Here is a 12,613-nt window from a genome sequence, read left to right as displayed (position 1 = left end):
ATCGAATCCGTCCAAACACATTCCGAGTTCCACTTTAATTAATTAATTAATTAATTAACTCCCTATAGGTTGGACAAATATCCACTCTCTTCAGTCTTCAGCCTCAGCTTGCAAACATCAGCCCAAGGAACATCCCCAGTATTTTCCCGCTCATTACTAATTAACACTCTGACCAGTTTTTCGGTTTTTAGATATCACACAATGATTAAGTTACATTCAAAACCATCTTGGTCACTTCTGAAGTGTTCTCACAAAGTAATCCCACTGCTCTGTTTCTCTCAAAATAAAATTTTTCCCCTTTGAATATTCTTTCCTGATTTTCAGTAATTTTCCATACACTGGATCGCGACTACCTTAATTTTCCACACCCAAACCCTGGCACCACTGTTCCATCATTGCCCATAAAATTTGATGATTTCACACTATATATTTGCTGCCATTTTGATTATATTAGCACTCCTGACCATGGTATAAGAAACCATATTAGTCAATGATAATGCATTATGATGTTAAATAAAATTTACTCTTCAAGAGTATAAATTTCAAAAAACCGAATCTATCATGGTCCAAGCTGCATAAAACCATAATAATTTTGATATGTGACACAATGTCAAGTATTATGTTTCTAAAGTTTCACAAAACCACACAGTTAGTCATTTTGATAATTAAGTCACATACAAAACCATCTTTGTCACTTTTGAAAAGCGCTCTCACAAAGTAATCCCACTATTCTATTTCTCTCAAACTAAAACTTTTCCCCTTTGAATATTCTTTCCTGATTTCTGGTCCACAAATACTGGACTACCTTTTCCACACACAAACCCTGGCAGCCACTGTTCCATTATTGCCCGTAAAATTTGATGATTTCACACTATATTTCTTGCCATTTTGATTACATTAACACTCGTGACCATGGTATATGAGACCATCTTAGTCAACGATAATGTATTATGATGTTAAATAAAATTTTCTCTTCGAGAGTAAATTTCATAAAACCGAATCTATTATGATCCAAGCTGTATAAAACCACAATGATTTTGATATGTAGCACATGATAATACGTATTATGTTTCTAAAGTTTCACATAAATACACAGTTAGTCATTTTTATTTTGATCAAACAAATGCTACATCTATTTTTAAAATTTTCATATAGGAATATGTCTAAAATAGTTAACGGTGTGGTTTACTAAAATTTTATAGTCACGTACCAAAATTCGTATAATTTATGTAACTTGGACTAAAAAAATCCTATAATTAATTTATGTAACTTGCACCATAAAATAAGTGTGATAAGATTTACTCTTAAACAATGATGGAATGCCTGCATGTGGAGGGTAAAAAGAATCACTCCTCTCCGATTTGACCGCCACAAACGAAACATATCAAACCCATGAACACACTAACTTATATGCTCATCCCTATAAGTTGGACAACGATTCAACGAATCCACCATTTTCAGCCCAATAAACGTCTCACAGTTGGTGATTCGATCGACATGGACGAGTCAACCGTGGAGGAGCCACTGCTCGCCGTCCGACGCGGCGGAGATGGCGAGGACGGAGCCATGGCGTCGACGGCGGCGGAGGTGAAGAGGCTGCTGCGTCTCGCTGGGCCTCTGATGGCCGGCTTCGTGCTGCGGAACTCGGTCCAGATGGTGTCCGTCATGTTCGTCGGCCACCTCGGCGAGCTCCAGCTCGCCGGTTCCTCCCTCGCCGCGTCGCTCGCCAGCGTCACCGGCTTCAGCCTCCTCGTACGCACCCGTTGAACACCTTGCTTGCACGCAATAACTGCATTGTCTCTCCGATTTCTTGGTCGAATTTGTAACTGATTTCTCGGTGGGATGATCTGATCAGTCCGGCATGTCGAGCGCGCTGGACACGCTGTGCGGGCAGGCGTACGGCGCGGGGCAGCACCGGCTGCTCGGCGTCTACGCGCAGCGCGCCATGCTGGTGCTCGCGGCGGCCGCCGTCCCCATCGCGCTCGTCTGGGCCAGCGCCGGCGAGATCCTCCTCCTCTTCGGGCAGGACCCGGCCATCGCGGCCGAGGCTGGCGCGTACGCGCGGTGGATGATCCCGTCGCTCGCGGCCTACGTGCCGCTCGCCTGCGCCCTCCGGTTCCTGCAGGCGCAGGGCATCGTCGTGCCGGTGATGGCGAGCTCCGGCGTGGCGGCGGTCGCCCACGTTGCCGTGTGCTGGGCGCTGGTGCACAAGGCCGGCATGGGGAGCAAGGGCGCTGCGCTGAGCGGTGCCGTGACGTACTGGACCAACTTCGCCGTCCTCGCCTTCTACGCGCGGCTGTCCGGCGCCTGCAAGACGACGTGGACCGGGTTCTCCATGAACGCCTTCAGGGAGCTCCGCCGGTTCACCGAGCTCGCCGTGCCGTCCGCCATGATGGTCTGGTCAGTGGCACGCCTGACACCATTTATTGAGTTGTATGCACTGACTAGTTCAACCTAAAAGCTTAAGCTGATGAAGAATGATGGGCAATTCACTTTATATTCCAACACTCCCCCTCACGTAAGGGCCCCCTCAAGCCTCTGGTGTGGACTAGAAGTAGGTTGTAATTTTTATTTAATTGCATGCCAGCCATTTAGAAGTAGTTGGACCACCGGCTTAGAGCGGCGACGGTGGCAACTTAGAGACACGGTGGCTATGCTCGAAGTAGACAAAAAAGAACCCGAGTAGCTGGCGATGACCAGTGCGAACACGAAATTGTTGATGCTCGAACGGCAATGAAGACGACGAAAGCGGTGAAGCTGTTGTCCAAGAGGACAACATATAGCTGCAGCTCCATATCGATGCAGCGGCGAGAAGTCCACTGGTGATAAAGCCATGCTAAAAAGGGCGTCTCTTAGCACTATAACAACCAGTACAGGTAGATCACGGGGCGGTGGCACTGTAGCCCGAGGGGGCAACGCAGTGGCAACCCGGAGTTTGATAGCGTAGTAGACTTGCTCGTAGATGATCGGCAGCAAGATCTCGTCGTAGCCAGGCGTTTGAACGGATGATCAAGCCAAAGTTGCGTGGGGCTAGATGATGAAGAGAAAGTTGGAGTCGATGCTGATGTCGGAGACGTGCAGATGTCGATAAGGCGGTGGGCGATGCAAACTCGTTCTTTGAACGGGAAGAAACAAAAATGATGCACAACATTAGCAACAGTAGCAATACGGCAGCACCACGTCCAGCACTCTCCGTGGTGGCTTTGACCTGGTCAAGGAGCCCTATGTACCCATCAAGTGTCTCTCTGCTTTCTTGGATGGAGTTTTTAGAAGAGATTGTGAGTTTAGAGGGATGAGGCTATTAAGTGTTTTGTTTAGTTGAGAGACATGGGAATTTTAGTGGGATGGGGATGGAGAATTGAGGAAGGAACTCTCTCCTTTTCAATACCCGCGTAGGGGCAGGTAATTGTGAGAGAATTCCTCCTTTACTTTCTCTAAGCAAATCTCAGCTATCCGTTTTTATTAATGACCTAATCTCTAACTAAACTCCCTACCAATTTTCATCACCTCTACCAAACAAGATATTGGGATTAAAAATCAAATTTCCATCTTAATCTAATCATCAATTCTCTCGTATAAACTCCCAATCCCCTTCCCTCGAATTACCAAACAAGCCGAGGAAATCTTGTTTGCTTGCTTGCAGATTGTTTGGAATCTTTCAACACCATCGCTGGTTTCTTGCTTGCTTGAGCAAATCTTGGAACATGTTTTGTGATCGAGAGAGCAAATTAATCTTGCTTGAACAAATTTTGGGAATATTTTTGTGAGGATTAGCTGGTTGATTTGGTTGTGTGCAGCTTGGAGTGGTCGTCGTTTGAGATACTTGTGCTGCTCTCTGGCATTCTGCCGAATCCTCAGCTTGAAACTGCTGTTCTGTCAATCAGGTAATTTGATCATAAGCAACACACATACAAATCAGCTCTCCTCCTTCCCATGGGTAATTTGTTAACTCCAATTTAATTTGCAGCTTGAGCACTGCTTCTCTCCTGATCATGGTGCCACGTGGCATTGGCTCATCTTTAAGGTCTGTATCGCCTCTAAACTCCATTACTTCATTATCATCTTTTAGAACAGTGCCCTACTGAGTTGTTCTCATACAGGGTTCGCAATTTTGTCTTGCACTTTTTGTATTTTTTTTGTGGGGTTGTGGGACTGAGATTTTTGAAATCTTCTAAATTCCCCAAAATTTCTGAACGACGATATTTGAAATCTATCAATCTACCTATCTATTATCTATTATATACTAAAGGTTCATTAAATTTCCTACAAACGCTCTCATGCCGTCACGTGGGATTCCTACAAACGTTCCTAAACCACCACATGTCATTTTAATAAATTACAAAAAAAAATACTAATTAAAAATTCTAAGAAGAAGAAAAAAATCTTACCATTAATTGTCACTTATATTGGTGGACCTGTTATTTTTAACCACTTGATGTTATCCCTAAAATATGAAAACAAATTCCGATCCCCTCTATCTTAGAGCTTGTTTAGATTCTTACCCAAAATTTTACACCCTGTCACATCGAATGTTTGAACACCTGTATGAAGTATCAAATATAGGCTAAAAAAATAACTAATTACACATATTGCGACTACTTTGCGAGACGAATCTATTAAGCTTTATTGCTCCATGATTTAAAAATGTGGTGCTACAGTAAACATGTGGTACCGACGGATTAATTAGGCTTAATAAATTCGTCTCGTGGTTTAATGACGGATACTGCAATTATTTTTTTATTAGGGTCCGAACACCCCATATGACACCCTATATAATATCTGATGTGACACACCAATACTTTATATCCCCTGGATCTAAGGGCCTTTCACAGTGCTCCACCTAGGACCGGTGCTATGGGGTGCCACGGAGGATTTTGTCCGATGTGAAACGAGTGCCCGCGACCAAGTTAGGCTCCTCGCGTCCATACTGAGCGACGCAGAACTTGTTTGCTCGAGTCCACGCGCGGCCAAAAAAACGAGAGGAGCCTGCGCTGTGGGCTTCGGTTCTTTGCCGCGTCGTGACCTCATGCCGCATCCAGTGAAGAAATTCCTGATTCGCCCACGAAAAACCCCATCCCGCCCCAGCGATTTCCCCTCCCGCCACAACCATTCTTCCTCCCGCCACCGAATCAAGAAAAAGCAAGAAAAACGAAGAACCGAAGATAAGAACATGACAAGCAAGTATAGATAGGAGTAGGATCACAGGAACAAACATCACAAGAACTGAAGATACACATGACAAGCAAAGATAAGAACAGGAGAGCAGTTCTTGATTTTTCTCATCAAGAACTGGAGAACAGAACATGCAAAAATATTAAGAACAGTGATTCGCTTCTTGATTTCTTGACGGAGCTGACAGCGGCGGCGCCGGCAGGGTCAGGATCGGCGGTGGGCAGCGGCGAGGCCGGTGGTGGTGGCCGACCGCCAGATCTACTGCCCCACCTCCTACTCCTCCTCCTCCTCGCCGCCGCCGCGTGCAGTGGGTGGCGACGCCTTCTTGCTCCCTCCTCCCCGCGGCGTGGGAGGCGAGGAGGCGCGGCGGACCGGGAGGAGGAGCGGCGGCGCGGGCTGTGGTGGCCGACGCCGCCACGGGCCCGCGGCAGCCGGGACGCCTCCCGCCGCCAAGAACCGGCGGCCGCTCGCGCGGCTGAACAAGAACCGTCGGCCCTCTTCCTCGCCGCTCGCTGGATCTACTCCCCCACCTCCTCATCCTCCTCCTCCCCCTTGCCCTTGCCGGTCGGCGAGGCGGCGCGGTCAACCGGGAGGCGAGGCGGCGTGGTCGACGGGAGACGAGGCGGCGCGGCTGACCGGGACGAGGCGGCGCCGTCGACGGGAGAAGAGGCGGCCGGAGCGGAGCGCCACAGTAGACGAGGAGGAGGAGCGGTGGGTGTGGCGGATTGGGAGGACGAGGAGCGGCGGGTGCGGCGGATTGGGGGGAGGGGAAGGGCTGGGAGAGGAGTCGCTGGAAGGGTAGGTTAGGAATTAATTCGTTCCGCTCCTCATGACCACTCGCCTCGGGTAACGCCCACTGTGGGCTGGGTTTCTTTCCATATATAGTACCTTCATCCCATTTAGCCACACATATATGGGTACTTGCACTGTGGGATGTGTGTCTTTGAGCTGTGACTTTGGGCTAGGGGTAAGGGCCCCATAGCTTATACTGCTATTGCCCTAAACACCCCCTTACTATGGGCACGGCCACCCTGCATCCTCTCCTCTTATTTCTCCGCTTTAAGTAAAATCGAAACCATCGTGTATAATGATGTGGGCCTGCACCGGTTGACCGGCATGGTGCTCCCATCTGTACACGAGGTATATCAGGCTATCAGCTAGTACTCACGTTAATTCAGTGCTGGCACCACAGCTTCTCCAAGTTTCCAAACAATCTGCAGTTATATAGTTCACGATGGGAGCAAAATTGCAGTCCTCTAGATGAATGTACGTATATATATAGTTCACGATTAACTGGGTTTTATTATCTCCGTAGCGTCACAGCTGTTCACTTTACCTTTTCTCGTTCATCAGAGAAATCAGAACTCATCGGTATCTTTCTACTCCTAACCTTTTGTTCTGTCCGATTAGTGTATTTCTGTTCGCTCCCTTTTGAAAGGAACAAGCGTCCTACAGAATGCAATTTGGCCATGTTCCAATGGTAATAAAAATATATTCTAACACGGATAAAAAAACCTTGTGCTACTGATCCCTAAAAGTCTATGAGAGACCCTTTAGTAGAGAGTCTAAAAAAGGAGAAAAATATAGAAAATTTGGAAAAAAAATAACAGTTTAAATTTATGGGAAGTATTTTTTTCCTATCAAAATCCATTTTTTAAGGATTATAAAAAATAGAATATTCTACTATACCATAAATATTTATCGAATATCCTCTACTCTTTATAATTAGTTATATTCTTCCGATAAAACCATTAATATGTAGGGCTCAGTCTACTATACCCCCAAATATTAGTGCCATGTATATATCCATATGTATGGAGCAACTGAGTCACAACTGCCCATTAGATGCTAATAGGTTAAGGCTGAAAAAAAGGCATGTTTAATATAGTTTTGGATTCATGATTTTTTTTAACTGGATATTCGTAGCTCCACAAATCTATCCATCTAGATTTTTTCAATGGGTTTGCTTATAAATCCAAAACCCATAGATTTTTTTAAAAAAAAACTGAGGTAAAAATATGAAAATTAATGTTGGAATTCTGATAAAGGGAAAAAAAAACCCTCCCATAATTTCATCTTTAATTTGGTCATCACTACGTCATGTGCCTAAATAACGATGTTCTAATTAATCGCAAAAGAACACCGATATTTCTTACTTTGCACAAATTTAACATCTTATGCATCTTGCATGTCATGTGTATAGATACTAAGAAAGTAGGAGTAAGCATAAGTACCAATTAGTTGATACCCTGCGCGTTGCTGCGGGATAGCTATATCGTGAATTTGTAAGATGTAATTCTATAACTTTTGATTATTGGTATAGTATCATTACATAGAAGGGAACATATAGTTGTAAATTTATCATAATTGCATGATCAACATGCTTGAACGTTCTATCTGTACATTGTATTGCTATATGAATAGAAATGACATGATTCCAATTAAGATACTCCTATTTTGAAGAACCATAAATAGTAAGCAAACATGACACTATTTTTATTATGTACTAAATTGGCTTAAGATCTCACTCAGATATATTAAACAACTAATGAAATATTTCTTTTTTCAGAAAACAAAGAGAAAATATGGATAATGTTGCATACATATGTTGGTATATGATCTTAAAAAAACATATTGGGTGCATGAATCTAGTAATTTCAAGAAACAGCATGTTCACCTATGAGTAAATGGGAGGAATTGTGGAGAAACAAATTCAGTGATCGCAAGTCTGAAAAACACAAAGATTTGGCACAGCCTTTTAATCAGCCTTTTAACACAAAGAGTGGACCAATCCCTCAATACTTTAAGTTACCATAGTTGTGATACATTGACATATGAAGCTTGGTGATAAACGAAGAAATCAGATATGAAAAGAAGCAAGATCATGATAGAATACCAAAAACCAATCACCATAGGAGATAGACATATATAGATATCCTTGCAATTTGTAAAGATCATCGAGTGTTGTAATATGTCCCAATAAATTTTCGATGTCATCTATGACAGTGGCAAACCAAAATTTCATTGGACCATTGACATTTCCTCCTTAGATGACTGAGGAAGCATGTTCAAGCATAAATATTCCAAGAAAATCCATTGCATCAGCCTAGATATGGCTAGTAGATGCAATAGAAAAATTAAAGGGAATAAGAAAGAGGTAGACACAAATGTAGTGGTGTAGGCTTCCTGTGGGAGATGTATTGTTTAGTGGTTAGTAATAAAGGGAGATATAATGATATGCATGAGGTAATTAAGAGGAAGACAAAAAGCATTGGTCCTCTCACATGCCATTGGCTGAGAAGAACTTGATTTAACGGTTGATTTGCATAGACGCGAGATGATATAATAATCAATATAATCTTGATGATGTGGCCTCACAGAATTTGAGCTTTATAGCATGAATAACTTGTAGTGGGTACCAACTATATAGGAAAAAGGATTAAAGAGTAGGCTGGTATAAATGAAAACATCCATCCACACAAATGTTTCTAGCATGACTAATATATATGATGTATGTTTGTACTTATATAATCTATCTTTTATCTAATAGACGATGAAAGTTTTTTGGTGTTTGTTGAGAAAGAGAATTACAGGCATTTATTTAAAAGAGAAATCATCCGACCTTCAATTTATCCTTAATTTACATGTCCAATTTTTAAAATAATTTTGCAATAACATTCAAAAGGATGGTCATCCAAGTAAGCGGCCAACTCCCTAGAATTTCGAGAAAATCTCCTCAATGTCCATTAAACACACTCTAATCCCTCCTAAGACATCTAGAACTTCTCTTGATACTTCCAACAAAATTGGAAATCCTATAAATTCTTAGTATAAGAGAAGAAAAACATCTGGCTTCCTTTTTTTTACATAAATCGGTATAGAACAATTATTATACATGGTTATATATCTAATGTCTTTTAAAAAAACTTAACAAAGTTCTCTCTTTTACCATGAAATTACACATAGTCAGTTGACTTCAATATTGAGATGCCTTATGCACGAATTGGTTGTGCCATTATTTTTATGAATCCGACCATGTTCCCTCATCCATCCTTTTAAATTCACTATAGTCTTTAGTCAAATAATGAATAAAGGATAGATGATGATCCGAGCATCATATCAGGGTCGTACAAAGCATGTCTTGCCTTTGGTATCATAGAAATAGCTTATGTGTAACACCTTACCACCGTTTGTAGCATATAGTATGGTGCATTGTTTAAGGACACTTTCATTTCAACAACTCAGGTGAGATTTTCCATGGCACAAAATCTACAAAGGTCATTAGCGAGTGATTACGTAACTACTAACCATTGTATATTTGTTTTATCTGTTTAAAGAAACTTCTATATAGAAAGATTTTTGCACGAAATGCATTGTTTAGCAGTTTATAAAGCGTGGCGATGGAGAATGAGGGACTTGCTCACCCAAGTGTCCTAGAAGTGGTTGTGGTAATGGTGACAGGATATGTGCTATGCGTACCCATAAGTTCGTAGCATGTAGTAGTGGTAAAAATTCCATAAAATAAAGATTTCACAGTTTCAAGTAATTTTAGTTTACAATCCACGTGTTCCTACAGTAATTGCAATGCAGTCATAACCAATGTTGAAAGCAATCCCAAATACCTTTTTGAGAGATCTCTGAAGTTTAAAATAAAATAAAATAAAATATCATCTCAACTAAAACCCATTCGAAATTGAATATTAACTTTACTCTAATATTTGTTTTACAGAACATTAAAATGGAAAGCCCGCACATATGCCCGGGCTGCCTTCTTAGTTTAAATAAGTTTTGACCAAATTCAGTTTACCCTTGTACTACATAAGTTTTATTTACATGGCAAACATGCTTTTCTTCCTTCAGCTTTCATGTCATTGGATTAGACAATGAACTGATTAGTTCCACCAATTTTGCACTTTCGCAGCACACGCGTCTCGAACGAACTAGGTGGCGGGCATCCTCGAGCAGCAAGGATGGCAGTGCGAGTGGCCACAGCCATGACAGTGCTTGTATGCCTCGTGCTAGTGATAGCCATGATTCTGCTGCGCAATGTCTGGGGATACGCCTACAGCAACGAGGAGGAAGTGGTGGCATACATTGCAAGTATGCTCCCCATCCTCGCGGTCTCCTTCTTCGTAGATGGCATCAATGGTGCTCTTTCAGGTGCAAATCCATACCATATTTCTACTTGCGATCAATTATCAAAACATTTTAGCTGTACTTTTTTTTCTCATTATCGATCGATGAGTTTTTCGGATAGTTCATATCGTTAAGTCGATCAGTAGTAATAAAATTGCGTGGACCTCGGAACATTTCAGGAGTTTTGACAGGATGTGGTAAGCAGAAGATTGGCGCTCATGTGAATCTTGGCGCGTTTTACTTGGTTGGTATTCCGACGGCTGTGCTTCTTGCATTTGTCCTCCATCTAAATGGAGAGGTAGCACTACTCCCTCAATCCCTTATGCAAAATATGCAGTGCAGATTGTTTTTTTGCTGATTCATAGAAAAGTTCCGGTGTAGCTTTGTATGATGATGATGCATTGTGAAACCAGATGATTGAACCTGCTAGCTGTTTCCATAAAACAGGGTCTTTGGCTTGGCATTGTGTGTGGCAGTATCAGTAAAGTAGGGATGCTCCTCTTCATCACACTGCATACAGATTGGGGAAAAGAAGTGCAAAAAGCTTCACCCTGCAAACACTTCGGTTTGTATCATGTATTCAGTGGAACTTCGGTTTAATTTTGTTTCGTTTGTCCAATTTTCAGGTTATCATGGCGAAAGAAAGGGTCTTCAGTTCAAGTATTCCAACTCGATGAAGAATTCGAGAAATGTAGGTGTAGTATTCTGCAATGAAGATGTACTCAACGCGGTTCTTTAATAAGAGTCAGTGTGTTGCAAGCGGTTATCTAGCATAAAAAAGAATTATTAGCTCTCTCGCTCGCAAACAAATTTCCTGCCTCAAAATAGCTGAATTGAGGTTCTTCATCTTAAAAATTTCGAAATCAATTCTCTATTAATCGACTATTATAGTTGAATTGTAAAGTCATAGATGTCACTATACTCTATACTATCAAACATAATTTCAGTCATTTGAATTGAATTTGAAAAAAAGAAAATGTATACAAAAGGACATCCACTCAATGGATCTTAATTAGGGAATCCCACTTCGGTTTGTATCATGTATTCAGTGGAACTTCGGTTTAATTTTGTTTCATTTGTCCAATTTTCAGGTTATCATGGCGAAAGAAAGGGTCTTCGGTTCAAGTATTCCAACTCGATGAAGAATTCGAGAAATGTAGGTGTAGATTTCTCCAATGAAGATGTACTCAACGTAGTTCTTTAATAAGAGTAAGTGTGTTGCAAGCGGTTATCTAGCATAAAAAAGAATTATTAGCTCTCTCGCTCGCGAACAAATTTCCTGCCTCAAAATAGCTGAATTGAGGTTCTTCATCTTCAAAATTTCGAAATCAATTCTCTATTAATCGACTATTATAGTTGAATTGTAAAGTCACAGATGTCACTATACTCTATACTATCAAACATAATTTCAGTCATTTGAATTGAATTTGAAAAAAGAGAAAATGTATACAAAAGGACATCCACTCAATGGATCTTAATCAGGGAATCCGTTTCCAGGGTTTTCAATTTCCTGTTGGATTGAAGTTTCTGGAATTTTCATACTTTTTTGCACAAAATTATTTTAAATTTTAACAAAATGTAACTGAATCTGAATAAACTTTAACCAAATTCAACAAAAAAAGGAAAAAAAAGGGGGGAAATTTTCCACCGAGATATGCTTGTGCGCAGGGGGGGAGGGGGGGTTGGAGGATGCGTTAGTGATGGACAATCATTGTGCCAGAGAAATGCATGGAGCAACCAAAGGAGGTAATTTCGTGTGGACAATCATTATTTTCCCAAACGATGTACATGAGAAGATGGAGGAGGTGAGAGACAGACAACCATAGCTAGCTAAAGATGGCGCCATGTTTGCGGCAGCATGGAAGAGTGAGAGGAGGAGCAGGCAAGGCCCAACTCCGCATGCACAGCGGCGACAAATCGGTGCTGAAATGACTCGTCCATGGGTTCTATGCTACGGATATCATATGCATCCCTATAGATGATACGCCAGCGCTGCTGCCCGCCATGCTCAATGGCGGCCTCTACTTTGGGCCCCTAGATCCCGTATCCAACATCATCACCAATGCCGTTGGCCACCTCCCGCCACCGGCCAACGTGATGGTGCAGTGGTCACTGAAAGCCCTTGTCGGGTTCTTGATATGCTACTTCTACTACATGCCTAGCCTGGAGGCGCTGTGCTACCTATGCTCCACCGAGGCGGATATCCTCACCATTGTCCACCTCATCGAGGTTGATTGTTGCACGCGAACATTTGGCGTTGGCTCTGGCACCACGAAGACCTCCCCCAGCTGTGCCACGGGGGGAC

General features: G+C 42.4%; 1 protein-coding gene across 2 annotated transcripts; it reads left to right on the top strand.

Annotated features, from left to right (window-relative positions):
• Nucleotides 1–1,388: 1,388 nt before the first annotated feature.
• On the top strand, nt 1,389–11,794 carry LOC107276046 (protein DETOXIFICATION 16). 2 transcript variants are annotated; one of them, XM_015757286.3, is made up of 9 exons: nt 1,389–1,752; nt 1,856–2,400; nt 3,798–3,884; nt 3,968–4,024; nt 10,094–10,332; nt 10,488–10,606; nt 10,756–10,842; nt 10,935–10,999; nt 11,400–11,794. In XM_015757286.3, exons 1-8 carry the CDS (start codon nt 1,393–1,395, stop codon nt 10,983–10,985), a joined length of 1,545 nt encoding a protein of 514 aa, XP_015612772.2. In that variant the 5' UTR covers nt 1,389–1,392; the 3' UTR covers nt 10,986–10,999; nt 11,400–11,794. The 2 variants fall into 2 exon arrangements, with proteins under 2 accessions (XP_015612772.2, XP_015612775.2); XM_015757289.3 differs by lacking the exon at nt 10,756–10,842 and having other exon boundaries at nt 1,400–1,752.
• Nucleotides 11,795–12,613: the final 819 nt, after the last annotated feature.

This window comes from Oryza sativa, chromosome 10, assembly GCF_034140825.1.
Source record: "Oryza sativa Japonica Group chromosome 10, ASM3414082v1".
NCBI classification, from domain to species: Eukaryota; Viridiplantae; Streptophyta; class Magnoliopsida; order Poales; family Poaceae; genus Oryza; species Oryza sativa.
This window is presented reverse-complemented; position numbering and strand designations above follow the sequence as displayed.